The following is a 19,079-nucleotide window of genomic DNA, read 5'->3' as shown; positions in this document are numbered from 1 at the left end:
TATCATACTTACAATTACATAGTTGAGATTATCATATTAAGTCCAGTAATTAAACAGTACATTAATATTTTATCCCAAATTACATACTTAACTACAATACAGAATTACAACATTAAATTTAATAATGAATATTTTCTAAAATATGATATATTAAATTGGCAACTACTATTCCCTAAAATAAAACAGATACCTAAAATACTATAAAATCTATACTATCAAATTTAAATATTTTGTCCAAAATAATCGACACGTGCCAATTTCTGACGTCTGACATACATATAACATAGGTAGTTTCTTTCTTTCTTTCACCACTTATCTTTGTAAGAACAATTATAATGCATATCAGCGTTCCTCTGAATAACATTATCTTTATCGTTATTTCTTCGTCATCTCATACTCATGAACGCATGGCGTGCATAACGGTAAAATATGATATAGCTGAAGTCACAAGCTGAAATAAGAATTTGTCCCTGTATAGACAGTAATTATTAAATGTTTCTCAGCACGTGTCTTCAATTATTAAATTTATCTCAGTTATTACTCTACATAACATTTATTACCGTAGAAAATCCTTCTATTGAAGCAACGAAAAGACCACCCACTACTACTTTATGACTTTTTATAGATTTTTGCATAATCAAGAACAATTTCTGAATAGGTAATGGCGCTACATACCAAAGAGTATTATACCTATAGTTAAACAAACACTGCATTAATAGTTTTAATCAAGGTCAACTTTTTAATATACATGCGTATGATATGTTAACTCAGGAAATATAATCTTTGCTTATGCCAAATATATGCATAGATTATATATGACGAATACATACTACAGTTCCCTACATTATTATGAAATTAATAATAAATATTATGTATATTATTATTTATATTTGCCCTAATCAAGTATTAGTGCAAGCAGTATCAGAAACAAACTATCTAATACAACAGTTATATCATACATATACAGGGTGTCCCGGGTTTTAACCGACAAACTGCGGGAGCATATTCTACTAGTAGAAGTAAGAAAAAATTCTTATATCGAGTTTGCTTAGAAATGCTTTATTACAAAGTTATAAACCAATATTGAAAAGAAATATGAGATAAGTAATAACGGAACATAGTGTAGAATTTGGAAGGTCGAAGATGTTTATGTTATGTGTATTCATATGTATTCATGTTCACTATGTTGAAACGATTCAGTATGATTGTTACTTTCAAAACAGTAGCTGTTAGATTTCAATTGTCGTGTGAACTAGCAATTACTATCAGAATGCCAAAAGTGTTTTCAAATGAGGAATACACTGATATTCATTTCGTGTACGGATTCTGTGACGGAAATGCACGAGCTGCCGTACGAGAGTATCAACGTAGATTTCCTAACAGGAGAGTACCAGATAGTTCTGTGTTTAGTAATACCCATTTGCAATTACGTAATTTGGGTTCATTTCGACCTATGAATGAATATGATGATGTTCGTTCAGCTCTAAGACACCGACGACGCTCGGAAAGAATCTTAAATTTTCGCCAAAACAGCTGGATACAGTTAGACGGTTGTCCATCGCACTATGCTAGACAAGTTAGAAACTGGTTAGATGAACATTATGCTCATAGGTGGATTGGTCGAGGAGGACCGGTTTTCTGGCCTCCAAGATCGCCCGATTTAACGCCTCTTGATTTTTATTTATGGAGAACTTTAAAAAATAAAGTTTACAGTACAGAAGTAATCTCGCTTGAAGATTTAAAGCAACGAATTACTAATTCAGTTACTGAGATGCAACAAAATTTTCAGGAATGTCGTACTGTAACAAATTCTGTACTACGTCGATGTCTAGCTTGTATCGATGTGCAAGGACAACATTTTGAAATGCGTCACTAAATCATTGCGTAGATAATTTTTCTTTTTGTGAAAAAATCCGTTGTTACTTATCTCATATTTCTTTTGAATATTGGTTTATAACTTTGTAATAAAGCATTTCTAAGCAAACTCGATATAAGAATTTTTTCTTATTTCCACTAGTAGAATATGCTCCCGCAGTTTGTCGGTTAAAACCCGGGACACCCTGTATACATATACATAGAAACACACACACACACAAAATATATATATATATATATGTATATACAACATTACTTTTTGCACATATACTGTTACTTACGTAGATTCTAATAATTCCACACTGTGTTCGGTATAAGACTGTGCAAGAACATTTCCCACAAGCATGTATATAAAAAAAGAAAACACATATACACAGGATAGTAAAATATCATACAAGTCATCGAATTTAATTATAACATAGTATAGCTACAAAAAATTTATAGTGAATGTAATTAAATATTATATAACAAATATTATATGTTATGTAATTAACTACTGATATATAATATCAGAAGCACAACGTATTTTGCACATACAAACGCTTTAACAACTAAAAAATACAGTGCCAGTGTCGCCTACCAATGAGGATTTTTACAATTTTCAGAAAAAATAACTTTTTTATTAGGTAGTATTTTAGCAATGACCAAGTGGATATCAGTAATAATAATTAACATGATCTACAAGAATTGAAGGTACAACACGGGACATTTTGATACAGTTTGCTTACATTAAGTATGTAGAATTGATTTTTGTACAAATCATATTCTTATTCTATAAACGTTTTGAAGATTGTTCGTACTCCTAAACTAAAACATACATGAAATAAGTGGTGGAATGTATTATATTACCAACTACTACTTACGCGAAATAGGAGGCAACTTAAACCCAATACTCCAATTAAAAGTAATGGGAAAAACCACATTTCAAACAAAAGTATCATGTCATTGCAGAACCTTTAACCGCACAAAATGTCTATTTAGTAAAGTTACATCTCATTACTGTTACAGCTATAAACATTTGGCTATACTTATTTACGCTAGGATAAATATTACCGATTAATATAATCAATAGAAAACATATTAACATATTTTGGAAACTAACTCATATGTTCTTCTATGAAAGTGAACTGAAAAACAAATATTCCGATACATAACTTGGATTCTTTGAACAACAGGAAATTGAAGAGTATGGACAGTCACCGTATCTTGAATTAAACAACTGAAAACAATTTAGATAATGTTACTAGTTGATAAACTCCATTATTAAGAAAAATATTGCATCTGTTAACCTAACAATTTTATATGTTGCACATGAGTGTTTCGCTACTGTAGTCAGTAACGTTGCAACCGCAAACATCGACCAACATCCCACTCCCAACCCTAGTATCTCCTCCAATAAATAGAAAAAAAAATATTGTTGTTCATCGACGAAAAGTTCAAGATCTCTTTCAGCTTTACGTGGTCGCGATTCATTCATCGGTATGATAACATCAAGAATAATAGATCTACATTCAGTAGGTATAAGAAAAGACCCAAGTATTACAAAACTAACTGAAAAAACACATATAACAAACGTAAGGGGCAGTTGAATTAAAATGATAAATTATACTTTACTTTCTGATTCACTTACTGCACAGAGATAATGTGAAAATATAAGATTCAAAGAGATATTCTTCAAATATTTTCATTGCGTCAGTATTTTCAAACATTTTCCAGTCGAACTGCATATGTTCAACCATTCGTTTTACCTATTTTCAATTCCCACAATCTGTAGTATTCGAGTAGCAGAATTTTTGAAAATTTCATATAATTCACAAAAGCAGAACTTCAAATAATACTCACAGCTTCAGAATTGAAGTAGAGTGAGTAGTAATTCATAATAAAAACGATAGTAATACAAATATAACAACATCTTTTTAGGATACAATCCATGTTACAAGTTGTCGTTAAGAACGGCGTAACCTATAAAGAATATGCAAGCAACATTTTAACGATGATAATAAAATATTTAATGATATAAAGCATATAATATAGACAGGAAACAGGTAGTAGAAATACCTGAAAAAATGTATGACTGCAGTACATGCTGAAGAAGAAAATTGATTGTATTCGCCAGATGAATGGTTTCTGATACGGCCATAATCCCACACTTATAAGCATAGTTCGATGAAGCTTTAAACAGCGTGTGCCTGCAAATACCATGTCGCGCCGCGAATGGAGAAGCTTTGTCAATGAAAAGGCTGACAGATCTTCCGAAAAGTACTGACCGTCTTCATTTTTATAAAATTTCTTATACGTCTATAAGCTATGGTTAAGTCAATTTGCTTGATAATGGATGAATAAATGATGAATGTAATTTAGTAATCTCCATCATTTATTAATTTTCTCTTATTACGCGATGAAACATTGATAAGACTATAGATACACGAAATATAGGAGTATTGTTATAGGTTACATTAAAAACTTATCGCGAAATAAGTGAATTGCATAATAGAACATGATAAGAGAAATACACATCATATTTTACATTCATATCTAAATTTATAGACGCGCAAGCGCACTTGACTATCGCCTCCAGCTGACAGATCAGTCTACTTTGAGACGTCGAAGAAGAAGCTGATGTTCAATAAATTGTTCGTTCAGCAGCGACAAATTTTTTTCCACTGAAACCTTTTGTGCAGCAGTATTTTTTGCAAATCTATGACAGAAAGTATGTAACAATCTAACGATGTTTTGATATCACTTTGATTGGAACGGTGTTATCTTCCACTTTTTCCATAAAATGAAACAGCATATGGCATCTTTCTTGTTTGTTTTCAAAGAACAGGTATGTTTTTTACGGATATCACACGGATTGTTTCTTGTACATTTGTATGTAGAGTCGTGCAAAGATTCTTCGCATATAGACGCGGAGCAGTGTCACTGCTCTATCGTCACCACACGCGTAATGTTAGCGGAAGACACAGTCATGTCTCTCTTGCCCGTATATCATATTTACAATTACATAGTTGAGATTATCATATTAAGTCCAGTAATTAAACAGTACATTAATATTTTATCCCAAATTACATACTTAAATATAATGCAGAATTACAACATTAAATTTAATAATGAATATTATATAAAGTATGATATATTAAACTCGTACAATACTCTTTTTCTTCGCCAATAGATATTCGTAAATTACGAAAATAAAAACAAACGTTTTATTTATCTGACCATATATTGGCCATTATTATAAATTTATTGCCAATATATGGTCAGATAAATAAAACGTTTGTTTTTCTTTTTGTAATTTATGATATATTAAATTAGTAACTAATATTCCCTAAAATAAAACAGATACCTAAAATAATATAAAATCTATACTATCGAATTTAAATAATATCTTGTCCAAAATAATCGACATGTGCCAATTTCTGATGTCTGACATACATATATAACATAGGTAGTTTCTTTCTTTCTTTCATCACTTATCTTTGTAAGAACAATTATAATGCAAATAAGCGTTCCTCTGAATAACATTATCCTCATCGTTATTTCTGCGTCATCTCATGAACGCATGGCGTGCATAACAGTAAAATATGATACAGCTGAAGTCACAAGCTGAAACAAGAATTCGTCCCTTTGTAGACAGTAATTATTAAATGTTTCTCAGCACGTGTCTTCAATTATTAAATGTATCTAAGTTATTACTCTACATAACATTTATTACCGTAGAAAATCCTTCTATTGAAGCAACGAAAAGACCACCCACTACTACTTTATGACTCTTTATAGATTTTTGCATAATCAAGAACAATTTCTGAATAGGTAATGGCGCTACATACCAAAGAGTATTATACCTATAGTTAAACAAACACTGCATTAATAGTTTTACTCAAGGTCAACTTTTTAAGACATACGTATGAGATGTTAACTTGTGAGCAAATATAATCGCTGCTTATGCCAAATCACGCATAGATACATAGCGTGAAGAGTACATACTGTAGTTCATTACATTATTATGAAATTAATAACAAATATTATATTATTATTTATCAAGTAGATAAATAAAATAATTTAAATCGACATGATTAAGTTTTTTAAACACAGCTGTACACAGAGTTGGGTTACTCTTGACGAATTGGTATCGAAAGCCAACATTTTCTGATAGGTGTATTAATTTTTTCTCGAACCACCTTCGCAAATATAAACTCAATACTATTGTAAACTTAGTAGATCAAGCGATTTTATTGTCTGATAGCCGTTTTCACGAAACAAATATCAAGATAGTTGAGGACGTCTTACTGAATAATTGTTTTCCAATTGCGTTAATCAGAACAGTGATTAAACAGCGTGTTAGAAAACTAAAGATGCGTAACAATAATGACTTAGCAGAAACAACGTCCAGTAATGATAAGAAAAAGCAACATATTACGTTGCCTTATTGTGAGATGTACAGTGACGTGATCAGTTGTATTTTGCGTGAGAACAATCTTGATGTTGCGCTTAGCGTACCGAAAAAACTCGATTGTCTTATACGCAGGGGTAAGGATAGGTTGGATCTTAAAAAGAGTTTCAAACGAATCTTGTGTACCGTATTAATTGTAAAGATTGTGACGCATCATACATTGGACAGACCAAGAGAAGTCTTGAGACTAGAGTTAATGAACATAGGAGGAACATTAATAGTTCTTCCAAATATCATTCAGTAGTGACAGACCATCGATTCGCTTATGATCATGACTTTGATTGGCTGAACCCAAGGGTGTTGCACAGAGAAAAACATTGGCGAAAAAGACAAATCGCGGAAATGTTTTTTATTAAATCTTTTGACAATACTATTAACTTGCAGACTGATACGGAGAATTTGAACACTGTGTATGTCTTATGTGATCATTTTGACTTGTCCTTCATAAGTGTTTACCAAATCTGTTTTCTGTTGCCGTACTTGTTATTTTATCGTTGCTACTCGTGCAATTTAGACGTGCCTTGTAACACGTCTCGCTCCCTCAGATAGCCGACTGGTAGATTTATGCGTGATTTATTATTTTTGTAAGTACGTTTACCTCTCATTTTTATTGCAGTTATTTTATTTTATATTTTTTATTGTTTATATTTTATTTTCAATTTATTATTGTAGTTATGGTTTTGTTGACTTGAGAAGGACCACAAACCGTATGGTCGAAACGTAGTCAAATAAACAACATTATTGCCAGCTTTGTCGATTTAAATTATTTTATTTATCTACTTGATCTATAAGTACTGGCGTATAAATAAAGCATTTTTAATATTATTATTTATATTTGCCCTAATCAAGTCTTAGTGCAAACAGTATCAGAAACAAACTATCTAATACAACAGTTATCATAAAATATATACATATAATATACATGTTCATGACATATACGAGTATATATATACACAACATTACTTTTTTGTACATATACTGTTACTTACGTAGATTCTAATAATCCTACACTGTGTTCGGTATAAGACTGGGCAAGAAAATTTGCCACTAGCATGTATATAAACAAAAATATCAAATATGCACAGGATAGTGAAATATCATACACGTCATCGAACTGAATTATAGCATTGTATAGCTACAAAAAATTTATAGTGAATGTAATTAAATATTATATAAACTAATATTATATGTTATGTAACTAATTAGAGGAGATCGGGGCGAAGTCGTCACCGTAGCGGATTCGTCACTACTCTTATCTCGAAATCTGTACGTTGCGTGAACTCGCCATTAATATTGTAAACGCCATGTATGGTGGCCCACGTGACCAACGAAGTTTAGTGAAGTTATGTGTCATATTGTGATTTTCATTACGATAAACATGGTTTTGGACGTCAAAAGTGAAATGTTTTGTGTGTCAAAAATTTTTAATATTTTAAATATTATTTTCTCTCCAAATCTCGTGGTAAGGTGATTCTAAAGAGTATGTATGCTGAACACGAATCCAGAAAAGTGTTTTTCATTTTCGTTGATTTCTAATATTTCATGAGCGACCAAACTTGAAATTTGTGTCTAGGACGAAGTCGTCACCAAGCCACCGGGACGACGGAACGAGATAAGAGATAGCTGAACTTATATGATACGCTAGAAACGCATGCCACAGCCGGCAGTGCACGGAAACGAATTCAATCCCACGACTTCTTCCATGTCTTGTTATAGTGACACACGGAAATTTAGAACCGCAGCAGTGAGCAACAATCGAAATCAGCAGTGGCCGGACTCCGATAATTAAATGTTTATATTTTTCTATTACATAATAAGTAATAAAATGTATCCTATCATTCTTCTTGATCGGAATTATATGTTTTAATTTAAAATGCAGTCCGAGAATGAAGTGACGACTCCGCCCCGTCAATTTTGAAATTTCAATTTTTGCACCTTTGTCGTTTTTACTCTATACCGGTTGAACAAAGCGACGTAGACGATGACTGCTCATATACATTTTTAGCAGAGTCCACTTTGTAAAACGGTATACCACATTTCACGAAATTATTTATTTTGTTGTAAACAATTGGCACCGAAAAAACAGTGACGACTTCGCCTTGGTTTCCCCTATATATAATATCAGAAACACAACGTATTTTGCACTTACAAAAGCTTTAACAAATAAAAAATACAGTGCCAGTATCGCCGACCAATGAGGATTTTTACAATTATCAGAAAAAATAACTTTTTCATTAGGTGGTATTTTAGCAAAATGAACAAGTGGATATCAGTAATAATAATTAACATGATATACAAGAATTGAAGGTAAAACACGGGACATTTTGATACAGTTTGCTTACATTAAGTATGTAGAATTCTTCTTGTACAAATCATATTCTTATTCTATAAAAGTTTTGAAGATTGTTCGTAATCTTAAGTCAAAACACACATGAAATAAGTGGTGGAATGTATTATATTACCAACTACTTACTACTTACGCGAAATAGAAGGCAACTTAAAGCCAATACACCAATTAAAAGTAATGGGAAAAACCACATTTCAAACAAAAGTATCATGTCATTACAGAACCTTTAACCCAAAAAATGTCTATTTAGTAAAGTTACATCTCATTACTGTTACAGCTATAAACATTTGGCTATACTTATTTACGCTAGGATAAATATTACCGATTAATATAATTAATAGAAAACATATTAACATATTTTGGAAACTAACTCAAATGTTCTTCTATGAATGTGAACTGAAAGACGAATATTCCGATACATAAACTGGATTCTTTGAACATTAGGAAGTTGTAGAGTATGGACAGTCACCGTGTCTCGAATTAAACAACTGAAAACAATTTAGATAATGTTACTAGTTGATAAACTCCATTATTAAGAAAAATAGTGCATCTGTTAACCTAACAATTTTATATGTTGCACATGAGTGTTTCGCTACTGTAGTCAGTAACGTTCCAGCCACAATCGTTGACCAACATCCGACTCCCAATCCTAACACCTCCTCCACTATATAGAAAAAACAATATTGTTCTTTATTGATGAAAAGTTCAAGATCCATTTCAACTCTTCGTGGTCGCGATTCATTCATCGGTATGATAACATCAAGAATGATAGGTCTATATTCAATAGTTATACAAAAAGATGCAAGTATTAACAGAAAAACTAGAAAAACACAATGAAATTAAGGGGCAGTTGAATTAAAATGATAAAACATACTTTAATTTCTGATTCACTTACTGCACAGAGATAATGTGAAAATATAAGATTCAAAGAGATAATCTTCAAATATTTTCATTGCGTCAGTATTTTCAAACATTTTCCAGTCGAACTGCATATGTTCAACCATTCGTTTTACCTATTTTCAATTCCCATAATCTGTAGTATTCGAGGAGCAGCATTTTTGAAAATTTCATATAATTCACAAAAGCTGAACTTATAACACTCACAGCTTCAGAATTGAAGTAGAGTGAGTAGTAAGTCATAATAAAAAGAAAAGTAATACAAATATGAAAACATCTTTTTAGGATACAATCCATATTACAAGTTGTCGTCAAGAACGGCGTAAGCTATGAAAAATATAAATAAAAGCAACATTCTAACGATGATAATAACATATTTAATGATATAAAGCATATAATATGGACAAGAAACAGGTTGTAGAAATACCTGAAAAACTATATGACAGCAGTACATACTGAAGAAGAAAATTGATTGTATTCGCCAGATGAATGGTTTCTGATACGGCCATAATCCCACACTTATAAGCATAGTTCGATGAAGCTTTAAACAGCGTGTGCCTGCAAATACCATGTCGCGCCGCGAATGGAGAAGCTTTGTCAATGAAAAGGCTGACAGATCTTCCGAAAAGTACTGACCGTCTTCATTTTTATAAAATTTCTTATACGTCTATAAGCTATGGTTAAGTCAATTTGCTTGATAATGGATGAATAAAGGATGAAGGTAATTTAGTAATCTCCATCATTTAATAATTTTCTCTTATTACGCGATGAAAAATTGATAAGACTATAGATACACGAAATATAGGAGTATTGTTATAGGTTACATTAAAAACTTATCGCGAAATACCTGAATTGTATAATAGAACATGATAAGAGAAATACACATCATATTTCACATTCATATTTAAATTTATAGAAGCGCAAGCGCACTTGACTATCGCCTCCAGCTGACAGATCAGTCTACTTTGAGACGTCGAAGAAGAAGCTGATGTTCAATAAATTGTTCGTTCAGCAGCGACAAATTTTTTTCCACTGAAACCTTTTGTGCAGCAGTATTTTTTGCAAAGCTATGACAGAAGGTATTTAACAATCTACCGATGTTTTGACATCACTTTGATTGGAACGGTGTTTTCCTCTACTTTTTCCATAAAATGAAACAGCACATGGCATCTTTCTTGTACGTTTTTAAAGAACAGGTCTGTTTTTTACGGATACACACGGATTATTTCTTGTACATTTTTATGTAGAGTCGTGCAAAGATTCTTCGTATATAGACGCGGAGCAGTGTCACTGCTCTTTCGTCACCACACGCGTAATGTTAGCGGAAGACACAATCATGTCTCTCTTGCCCGTATATCATACTTACAATTACATAGTTGAGATTATCATACTAAGTCCAGTAATTAAACAGTACATTAATATTTTATCCCAAATTACATATTTAAATACAATACAGAATTACAACATTAAATTTAATAATGAATATTTTCTAAAGTATGATATATTAAATTAGCAACTAATAGGATTCCCTTAAATAAAACAAATACCTAAAATAATATAAAATCTATACTATCAAATTTAAGTAATATCTTGCCTAAAATAATCGACATGTGCCAATTTCTGTCTGATACATATAACATAGGCAGTTTCTTTCTTTCTTTCATCACTTATCTTTGTGAGGACAATTATAATGCATATAAGCGTTCCTCTGAATAACTATATCTTCATTGTTATTTCTTTGTCATCTCATACTCATAAACGCATGGCGTGCATAACAGTAAAATATGATACAGCTGATGTCACAAGCTGAAACAAGAATTCATCCCTGTATAGATAGTACTTATTAAATGTTTTTCAGCAATCTTCAATTATTAAATTTATCCAAGTTATTACTTCGATTACTCTACATAACACTTATTACCGTAGAAAATCCTTCTATTGAAGCAACGAAAAGACCACCCACTACTACTTTATGACTCTTTATAGATTTTTGCATAATCAAGAACAATTTCTGAATAGGTAATGGCGCTACATACCAAAGAGTATCATATCTAAAGAGTAAACAAACAATGCATTAATACTTTCTAGGTCAAATTTATAAGACACATGTGTATGTTAACTGAGCAAATATAATCGCTAATTATGCCAAATCACGCATAGATACGTGTGAAGAGTATATAGTATAGTTCATTACATTAATATGAAATTAATAACAAATATTATATATATCATTATTTATATTTGCCCTAATCAAGATATTAGTGCAAACAATATCAGAAACAAACTATCTAATACAACAGTTATCATAAAATATATACATATATACATGTACATGTCATATACATTTTGCAATTTTCGCAATAGTTAACGAGTTATTAAGTATTAAAAATCGCTGTATTAGTCCGGCCTACCGCCGAATGCAAGCGCGCGGCGAGATGCGACCGCCTAGCGATCGAGGTTGCTAGGCGCGCGGGGTGTTGTTTATTACAAGTGGCCTGCCTAGCCATTGCCACTGCGATCGCTAGGCACTCGATCGCTAGGCGGTCGCATCTCGCCGCGCGCTTGCATTCGGCGGTAGGCCGGAATAATACAGTAATTTTTAATAATTAATAACTCGTTAATTATTGCGAAAATTGTAAAATGGTACAAGACTTTTCGACTCAGTTCAGTCCGCTCTATCTGCACACGAGCATTGTCCCATTCTTTCTGAGACACCCTGTATACACAACATTACTTTTTTGTACATATACTGTTACTTACGTAGATTCTAATAATCCTACACTGTGTTCGGTATAAGACTGGGCAAGAAAATTTGCCACTAGCATGTATATAAAAAAGAAAAACAAATATGCACAGGATAGTGAAATATCATACATGTCATCGAACTGAATTATAGCATTGTATAGCTACAAACAATTTATAGTGAATGTAATTTAATATTATATAAACAAATATTATATGTTATGTAACTAACTAATTATATATAATATTAGAAGCACGATGTATTTTGCAAATACAAACGCTTTAACCAATAAAAAATACAGTGCTAGTGCCGCCGACCACTGAGGATTTTTACAATTTTCAAAAATAAAAACTTTTTTATTGGGTAGTATTTTAGCAATGAACAAGTGGATATCAGTAATAATAATTAACATGATCTACAAGAATTGAAGGTACAACACGGGACATTTTGATACAGTTTGCTTACATTAAGTATGTAGAATTATTCTTGTACAAATCATATTCTTATTCTATAAAAGTTGTGAAGATTGTTCGTAATCCTACACCAAAACACACATGAAATAAGTGGTGAAATATATTATATTACCACCTATTACTTACGCGAAATAGGAGGCAACTTAAAGCCAATACACAGATTAAAAGTAATGGGAAAAACCAAATTTCAAACAAAAGTATCATATCATTGCAGAACCTTTAACCGCACAAAATGTCTATTTAGTAAATTTACATCTCATTACTGTTACAGCCATAAACATTTGGCTATAATTATTTTCGCTAGGGTGACCATTACCGATTAATATTATCAATAGAAAAGAAATATTAATATATTTTGGAACCTAACTCAAATGTTCTTCTATGAAGGTGAACTGAAAGACAAATATTCCGATGCATAAATTGAATTCTTTGAACAACAGGAAGTTGTAGAGTATGGACAGTCACCGTATCTTGAATTAAACAACTGAAAATAATTTAGATAATGTTACTAGTTGATAAACTCCATTATTAAGAAAAATAGTGCATCTGTTAACCTAACAATTTTATATGTTGCACATGAGTGTTTCGCTACTGTAGTCAGTAACGTTCCCATCGCAATCATAGACCAACATCCGAATCCCAACCCTAATACCTCCTCCAATATATAGAAAATAAAATATTGTTCTTCATCGACGAAAAGTTCAAGATCTACTTCAGCTTTACGTGGTCGCGATTCATTCATCGGTATGATAATATCAAGAATAATAAATCTACATTGAGTAGATATAAGAAAAGATGCAAATAGTAAAAGAATAACTGGAAAAACACATTCAACAAAATTAAGGAACAGTTGAATTAAAATGAGAAAACGTTATAATCCAATTTCTGAATCACTTACTGCACAGAGATAATGTGAAAATATAAGATTCAAAGAGATATTCTTCAAATATTTTCATTGCGTCACTATTTTCAAACATTTTCCAATCGAACTGCATGTGTTCAACCATTCGTTTTACCTATTTTCAATTCCCACAATCTGTAGTATTCGAGAAGCAGAATTTTTAAAAATTTCATATATTTCACACAAGCTGAACCTCAAATAATACTCACAGCTTCAGAATTGAAGAAGAGTGAGGAGTAATTCATAATAAAAACGAAAGTAATACAAATATAAAAACATCGTTTTAGGATACAATCCATGTTACAAGTTGTCGTTAAGAACGGCGTAACCTATAAAGAATATGAAAGCAACATTTTATCGATGATAATAAAATATTTAATGATATAAAGCATATAATATGGACAAGAAACAGGTAGTAGAAATACCTGAAAAACTGTATGACAGCAGTACATACTGAAGAAGAAAATTGATTGTATTCGCCAGATGAATGGTTTCTGATATGGCCATAATCCCACACTTATAAGCATAGTTCGATGAAGCTTTAAACAGCGTGTGCCTGCAAATACCATGTCGTGCCGCGAATGGAGAAGCTTTGTCAATGAAAAGGCTGACAGATCTTCCGACATGTACTAAATGTCTTCACTTTTATAAAATTTCTTATATGTCTATAAGCTATGGTTAAGTCAATTTGCTTGAAAATGGATGAATAAAGGATGAATGTAATTTAATATTCTCCATCATTTAATACTTTTCTCTTATTTCGCGATGAAAAATTGATAAGACTATAGATACACGAAATATAGGAGTTATACGTTATACGTTACATTAAAAACTTATCGCGAAATAAGTAAATTACATAATAGAACATGTTGAGGAAAATACACATCATATTTCACATTCATATTTACATTATTAGAAGCGCAAGCGCACTTGACTATATAGCCTCTAGCTGACAGATCAGTCTACTTTGAGACGTCGAAGAAGAAGCTGATTTTCAATAAACTGTTCGTTCAGCAGCGACAAATTTTTGTCCACTGAAACCTTTTGTGCAGCAGTATTTTTTGCAAAGCTATGACAGAAGGTATTTAACAATCTACCGATGTTGACATCACTTTGATTGGAACGGTGTTATCTTCTACTTTTTCCATAAAAAGAAGCAGCACATGGCATCTTTCTTGTACGTTTTCAAAGCAAAGGTATGTTTTGTACGGATATCACACTTTTTTTAAATCTAGAGTCGTGCAAAGATTCTTCGCGTATAGTCACGGGATAGTGTCACTGCTCGAGTGTCACTTCACGCGTGAACTTAGCGTAAGACACAATCTTGATCGTAATATCATAATTACAATGAAATGATTAAGGTTGTCATATTAAGTAAAGCAATTAAACAGTACATTAATATTTTATCATACATCATCACAATACAAAATTACAACATCACATTTAATAATAAATATTTTATAAAGTATAATATTTTAAAGTAGCAACTAATATACTCCAAAATAAAACAGATACATAAAATAATAGAAAATCAATATACTATCAAATTTAAGGAATGTCCAAAATAGTCCATATGTGCCAATTTTTGACATACATATAACATAGTAGTTTCTTTCTTTCTTCAAAAGCTTTCATCACTTATCTTTGTAAGAACAATTATAATGCGTAAATTATAATGTAAGCATCGCTCTGAATAACTATATCTTCTTCACTATTTCTTCGTCATCTCATGCTCATGAACGCATGGCGTGCATAACAGTAAAATATGATACAGATGAAGTCACAAGCTGAAACAAGAATTCGTCCCTGTATAGACAGTAATTATTAAATGTTTCTCAGCAAGTGTCTTCTTCAATTATTAAATTTATACAAGTTATTACTTTGATTACTCTACATAACATTTATTACCGTAGAAAATCCTTCTATGGACGCAACGAAAAGGCCACCCACTACTACTTTATGACTCTTTATAGATTTTTGCATAATCAAGAACAATTTCTGAATCGATAATGGCGCTACATACCAAAGAGTATCATACCTAAAGATTAAACAAACAATGTATTAATGTTTCTACCGAAGATTAAATTTTAAAAAACGTGAATACGAAACATTAAATCAGAAAGTATAGCCGCAGCTTATGTCGACACGCATACACATACACGCGATAATTCATGTCATGAGAATACACTATATTTCATTACATAATTATCCAATTAATGACAATATTGTTATATATTATTATTTATAACAAGTCTAGAAATCATTTTTATTTCGTCAGGATATTATATTCAAATGTATATATATATATATATATATATATATATATACATTTGATTATTATTTATATTTGCATAAATCAGAATTAGTGCAAACAGTATCAGAAACAAAATATCTAATACGACAGTTATATCATAAAATACATACATTATTCACATATTGTTACTTACATAGATTCTAATAGTCCTACACTGTGTTCGGTATAAGACTGGGCAAGAAAATTTGCCATAAACATGTACATCAAATAACACAACACAAGTGAAGAGGACAGTGAAATATCATAAAAGTCATTGAACTGCATTATAGCGTTATATAGCTACAAAACATTTATAGTGAATGTAAGTAAATATTGTATAAACTACTATTATATGTTATGTAATTAATTATTATTTAATATTAGGAGCAACGTACTTTACACATATAAAAGCCTTAAAAAATAAAAAATACACTGCCAGTGATACGAATCAATGAAGATTTTGCAATTTTCAGGAATAATAACTTTTTCATTAGGTAGTATTTGAGCAAAATAACTAAGTGGATATCAATAAGAATACTTAACATGATCTGGAAGATATTAAAGATACAATGCAGGAGTTTTTGATTCAGGTTTGCTTATACTAAATACCTAAAATTATTCTTGTACAAATCATGTACTTATTTTACAAGAGTTTTAAAGATTGCCCGTAATCCTTATACAAAATGAACATGAAATAAGTGGTGGAATGTATTATATTAATGAGTAATACTTACACGAAATAAAATGCAACTTAAGGACAAGACGGAAACTAAAAGTAATGGGAAATACCACATTTGAAACAAAAGTAACAGACCTTTACAGAACCTTTAACCCAAAAAATGTCTATTTAGTTAAGTTACACTTAATTACTATCAAAGCTATAAACACTTGGCTATAATTATTCACGCTAGGATGACTATTAACGATTAATATAATCAGTAGAAAACATATTAACATATTTTGAAAACTAACTCAAATGTTCTTCTATGAATGTACATTGAAAGACAAATATTCCGATACATAAATTGTATTCTTTGAACAACAGGAAGTTGTAACGTATGAGTAGTCACCGTATCTCGAATTAAATAACTGAAAATAATTTACATAACGTCAATAGTTGATAAACTCCATTTAAAAAAAAAATAGTGCATCTGTTAACCTAACAATTTTATATGTTGCACATAAGTGTTTCACTATTGTAGTTAGAAACGTTCCAGTCATAATCATTGACCAGATACCGAACCCGACTCCTAGTGCCTCCTCCACTATATAGAAAAAAAAATATTGTTCTTCATTGATGAAAAGTTCAAGATCGATTTCAACTTTTCGTGGTCGCGATTCATTCATCGGTATGATAACATCAAGAATAATAGCTTTACATTCCATAGTTATAAGAAAAGATGCAAATAGTAAAAAAATAACTGGAAAAACATACAACAAAATTAAGGGGCAGTTGAATTAAAATGAGAAAACGTTATAATTCCATTTCTGAATCACTTACTGCACAAAGATAATATGAAAATATAAGATTCAAAGAGATATTCTTCAAATATTTTTATTGCGTCACTATTTTCAAACATTTTCCAGTCGAACTGCATATGTTCAAACACTTGCTTTACCTGTTTTAATTGCCACAATCTGTAGTACACGAGAAGTAGAATTTTGAAAGGAGAAAGTCAAAGTCGCTATTTTTTGCCTACAAGGGGAACCTGTAAAACATGATTTGCTGCCTTATTTGAGGTTGAAAGAAGAAGAAAACAATAGTCCTTTAACCAGGAAACTGCGGGAAATATTTAAAAAGTGATAATGAATGTTTTTAAAACATTCCCCTTCTAGGCAGAAAATGGCGACTTTTTTACTCCCTCCTTTCATATAATGCATAAAAAATGGACCTCAAGTAATACTCACAGCATCAGAATTAAAATAGACTGAGTAGTAATTTATAATAAAAACAAAAGTAATACAAAGATAAGAAAATCTTTTTAGGATACAATCCATGTTACAAGTCGTCGTTAAGAACGTCATAACCTACAAAGAATATAAAGGTAGAATTCTAACGATGATAATAACATATTTAATGATATAAAGCATATTTATAAGCATATAATATGGTCACAAAATAGGAAGTAGAAATACCTGAAAAAATACATGGCAGCAGTATACGCTCAAGAAGAAAATTGATTGTATTCGCAAGATGAATGATTTCTGATACGGCCATAATCCCACAGTCATAAGCATAATTCGATGAAGCTTTAAACAGCGTGTGCCTGCAAATACCATGTCGTGTCACGAATGGAGCAGTTTTGTCAATGAAACGACTGACCGATCTTCCGACAAGTACTGACCGTCTTCAGTTTTATCAAATTTCTTCTATGTCCATACGTTGTCGTTAAGTCAATTTGCTTGATAATGGATAAATAAATGATGAATGTAATTTAGTAATCTCCATCATTTAATAATTTTCTCTTATTACGCGATGAAAAATTGATAAGACTATAGATACACGAAGTATAGGAGTATTGTTATACGTTACATTAAAAACTTATCGCGAAATAAGTAAATTACATAATAGAACATGTTGAGGAAAATACACATCATATTTCACATTCATATTTACATTATTAGAAGCGCAAGCGCATTTGACTATCGCCTCTAGCTGACAGATCAGTCTACTTTGAGACGTCGAAGAAGCTGATGTTTAATAAATTGTTCGTTCAGCAGCGACAAATATTTTTCTACTAAAACCTTTTGTGCAGCAGTATTTTTTGCAAACCTATGACAGAAAGTATGTAACAATCTAACGATGTTTTGATATCACTTTGATTGGAACGGTGTTATCTTCTACTTTTTCCATAAAATGAAACAGCACATGGCATCTTTCTTGTACGTTTTCAAAGAACAGGTATGTTTTTTACGGATATCACACGGATTGTTCCTTGTACATTTTTATGTAGAGTCGTGTAAAGATTCCTCGCATATAGACGCGGAGTAGTGTCACTGCTCTATCGTCACCACACGCGTAATATTAGCGAAGACACAATCATGTCCCTCTTGCCCGTATATCATATTTACAATTACATAGTTGAGATTATCATAT

The 19,079-nt window shown here is 31.4% G+C and overlaps 4 protein-coding genes and 1 long non-coding RNA gene across 11 annotated transcripts in view; 2 read left to right on the top strand and 3 right to left on the bottom strand.

The window, feature by feature from the left end:
* The window catches only part of LOC105286029 (mannosyl-oligosaccharide alpha-1,2-mannosidase IA), a 738,960-nt gene that overhangs the window by 705,906 nt on the left and 13,975 nt on the right, over positions 1 to 19,079 (top strand). The gene's annotated exons all lie outside the window — the stretch shown is intronic.
* On the bottom strand, positions 15 to 10,495 carry LOC105282130. Of its 3 annotated transcripts, none has more exons than XM_026973027.1 (9): positions 3,934 to 5,133; positions 3,718 to 3,837; positions 3,506 to 3,623; positions 3,165 to 3,426; positions 2,978 to 3,094; positions 2,739 to 2,829; positions 2,157 to 2,302; positions 561 to 690; positions 15 to 451 (listed from the first exon to the last, which is right to left on the bottom strand). In XM_026973027.1, the coding sequence occupies exons 1-9, from the start codon at positions 4,075 to 4,077 to the stop codon at positions 398 to 400; spliced, it is 1,182 nt and encodes a 393-aa protein (XP_026828828.1). In that variant the 5' UTR covers positions 4,078 to 5,133; the 3' UTR covers positions 15 to 397. The 3 variants fall into 3 exon arrangements, with proteins under 3 accessions (XP_026828828.1, XP_026828830.1, XP_026828829.1); XM_026973029.1 differs by lacking the exons at positions 3,165 to 3,426; positions 3,506 to 3,623; positions 3,718 to 3,837; positions 3,934 to 5,133 and adding exons at positions 9,234 to 9,495; positions 9,571 to 9,688; positions 9,780 to 9,899; positions 10,000 to 10,495 and having other exon boundaries at positions 44 to 451; XM_026973028.1 differs by lacking the exon at positions 3,934 to 5,133 and adding an exon at positions 10,000 to 10,495 and having other exon boundaries at positions 44 to 451.
* On the top strand, positions 10,202 to 11,366 carry LOC113562733. The gene is made up of 2 exons (XR_003407144.1): positions 10,202 to 10,293; positions 10,489 to 11,366. It is a non-coding gene; the product is annotated as an uncharacterized LOC113562733 (long non-coding RNA).
* Positions 11,124 to 14,981, bottom strand: LOC105282128. Of its 2 annotated transcripts, none has more exons than XM_026972983.1 (9): positions 14,115 to 14,981; positions 13,899 to 14,018; positions 13,687 to 13,804; positions 13,343 to 13,604; positions 13,156 to 13,272; positions 12,915 to 13,005; positions 12,333 to 12,478; positions 11,494 to 11,623; positions 11,124 to 11,378 (listed from the first exon to the last, which is right to left on the bottom strand). In XM_026972983.1, exons 1-9 carry the CDS (start codon positions 14,313 to 14,315, stop codon positions 11,325 to 11,327), a joined length of 1,239 nt encoding a protein of 412 aa, XP_026828784.1. In that variant the 5' UTR covers positions 14,316 to 14,981; the 3' UTR covers positions 11,124 to 11,324. The 2 variants fall into 2 exon arrangements, with proteins under 2 accessions (XP_026828784.1, XP_026828785.1); XM_026972984.1 differs by having other exon boundaries at positions 14,144 to 14,232.
* On the bottom strand, positions 15,075 to 18,975 carry LOC113561411. Of its 2 annotated transcripts, XM_026973017.1 has the most exons (9): positions 18,119 to 18,975; positions 17,891 to 18,010; positions 17,484 to 17,601; positions 17,142 to 17,403; positions 16,955 to 17,071; positions 16,717 to 16,807; positions 16,137 to 16,282; positions 15,598 to 15,727; positions 15,075 to 15,476 (listed from the first exon to the last, which is right to left on the bottom strand). In XM_026973017.1, the coding sequence occupies exons 1-9, from the start codon at positions 18,260 to 18,262 to the stop codon at positions 15,423 to 15,425; spliced, it is 1,182 nt and encodes a 393-aa protein (XP_026828818.1). In that variant the 5' UTR covers positions 18,263 to 18,975; the 3' UTR covers positions 15,075 to 15,422. The 2 variants fall into 2 exon arrangements, with proteins under 2 accessions (XP_026828818.1, XP_026828819.1); XM_026973018.1 differs by lacking the exons at positions 15,075 to 15,476; positions 15,598 to 15,727 and adding an exon at positions 16,378 to 16,530 and having other exon boundaries at positions 16,190 to 16,282.

Source organism: Ooceraea biroi, chromosome 10 (genome assembly GCF_003672135.1).
Source record: "Ooceraea biroi isolate clonal line C1 chromosome 10, Obir_v5.4, whole genome shotgun sequence".
NCBI lineage: Eukaryota > Metazoa > Arthropoda > Insecta > Hymenoptera > Formicidae > Ooceraea > Ooceraea biroi.
The sequence above is the reverse complement of the archived record's forward strand: the minus strand, read 5'-3'. Positions and strand labels throughout refer to the sequence as shown.

Bases quoted from the DNA above. Each gene is read 5' to 3' on its own strand.
- LOC113561411 (XM_026973017.1), bottom strand. From the start codon at position 18,262: ATGGTATTTGCAGGCACACGCTGTTTAAAGCTTCATCGAATTATGCTT. The intron at 17,602-17,890 runs GTGAGTATTACT...CAATTAAAACAG, and splicing joins TCTATTTTAATTCTGATGCT to GTAAAGCAAGTGTTTGAACA. The intron at 17,072-17,141 runs GTTAACAGATGC...AATTATTTTCAG, and splicing joins GCAACATATAAAATTGTTAG to TTATTTAATTCGAGATACGG.
- LOC105282130 (XM_026973029.1), bottom strand. From the start codon at position 10,143: ATGGTATTTGCAGGCACACGCTGTTTAAAGCTTCATCGAACTATGCTT. The intron at 9,689-9,779 runs GTGAGTGTTATA...AATTGAAAATAG, and splicing joins TCTACTTCAATTCTGAAGCT to GTAAAACGAATGGTTGAACA. The intron at 3,095-9,233 runs GTTAACAGATGC...AATTGTTTTCAG, and splicing joins GCAACATATAAAATTGTTAG to TTGTTTAATTCAAGATACGG.
- LOC105282128 (XM_026972983.1), bottom strand. From the start codon at position 14,315: ATGTCGGAAGATCTGTCAGCCTTTTCATTGACAAAGCTTCTCCATTCG. The intron at 14,019-14,114 runs GTATTTCTACTA...TATTCTTTATAG, and splicing joins GCTGTCATACAGTTTTTCAG to GTTACGCCGTTCTTAACGAC. The intron at 13,605-13,686 runs GTAAGTGATTCA...GTGTTTTTCCAG, and splicing joins TTTCACATTATCTCTGTGCA to TTATTCTTTTACTATTTGCA.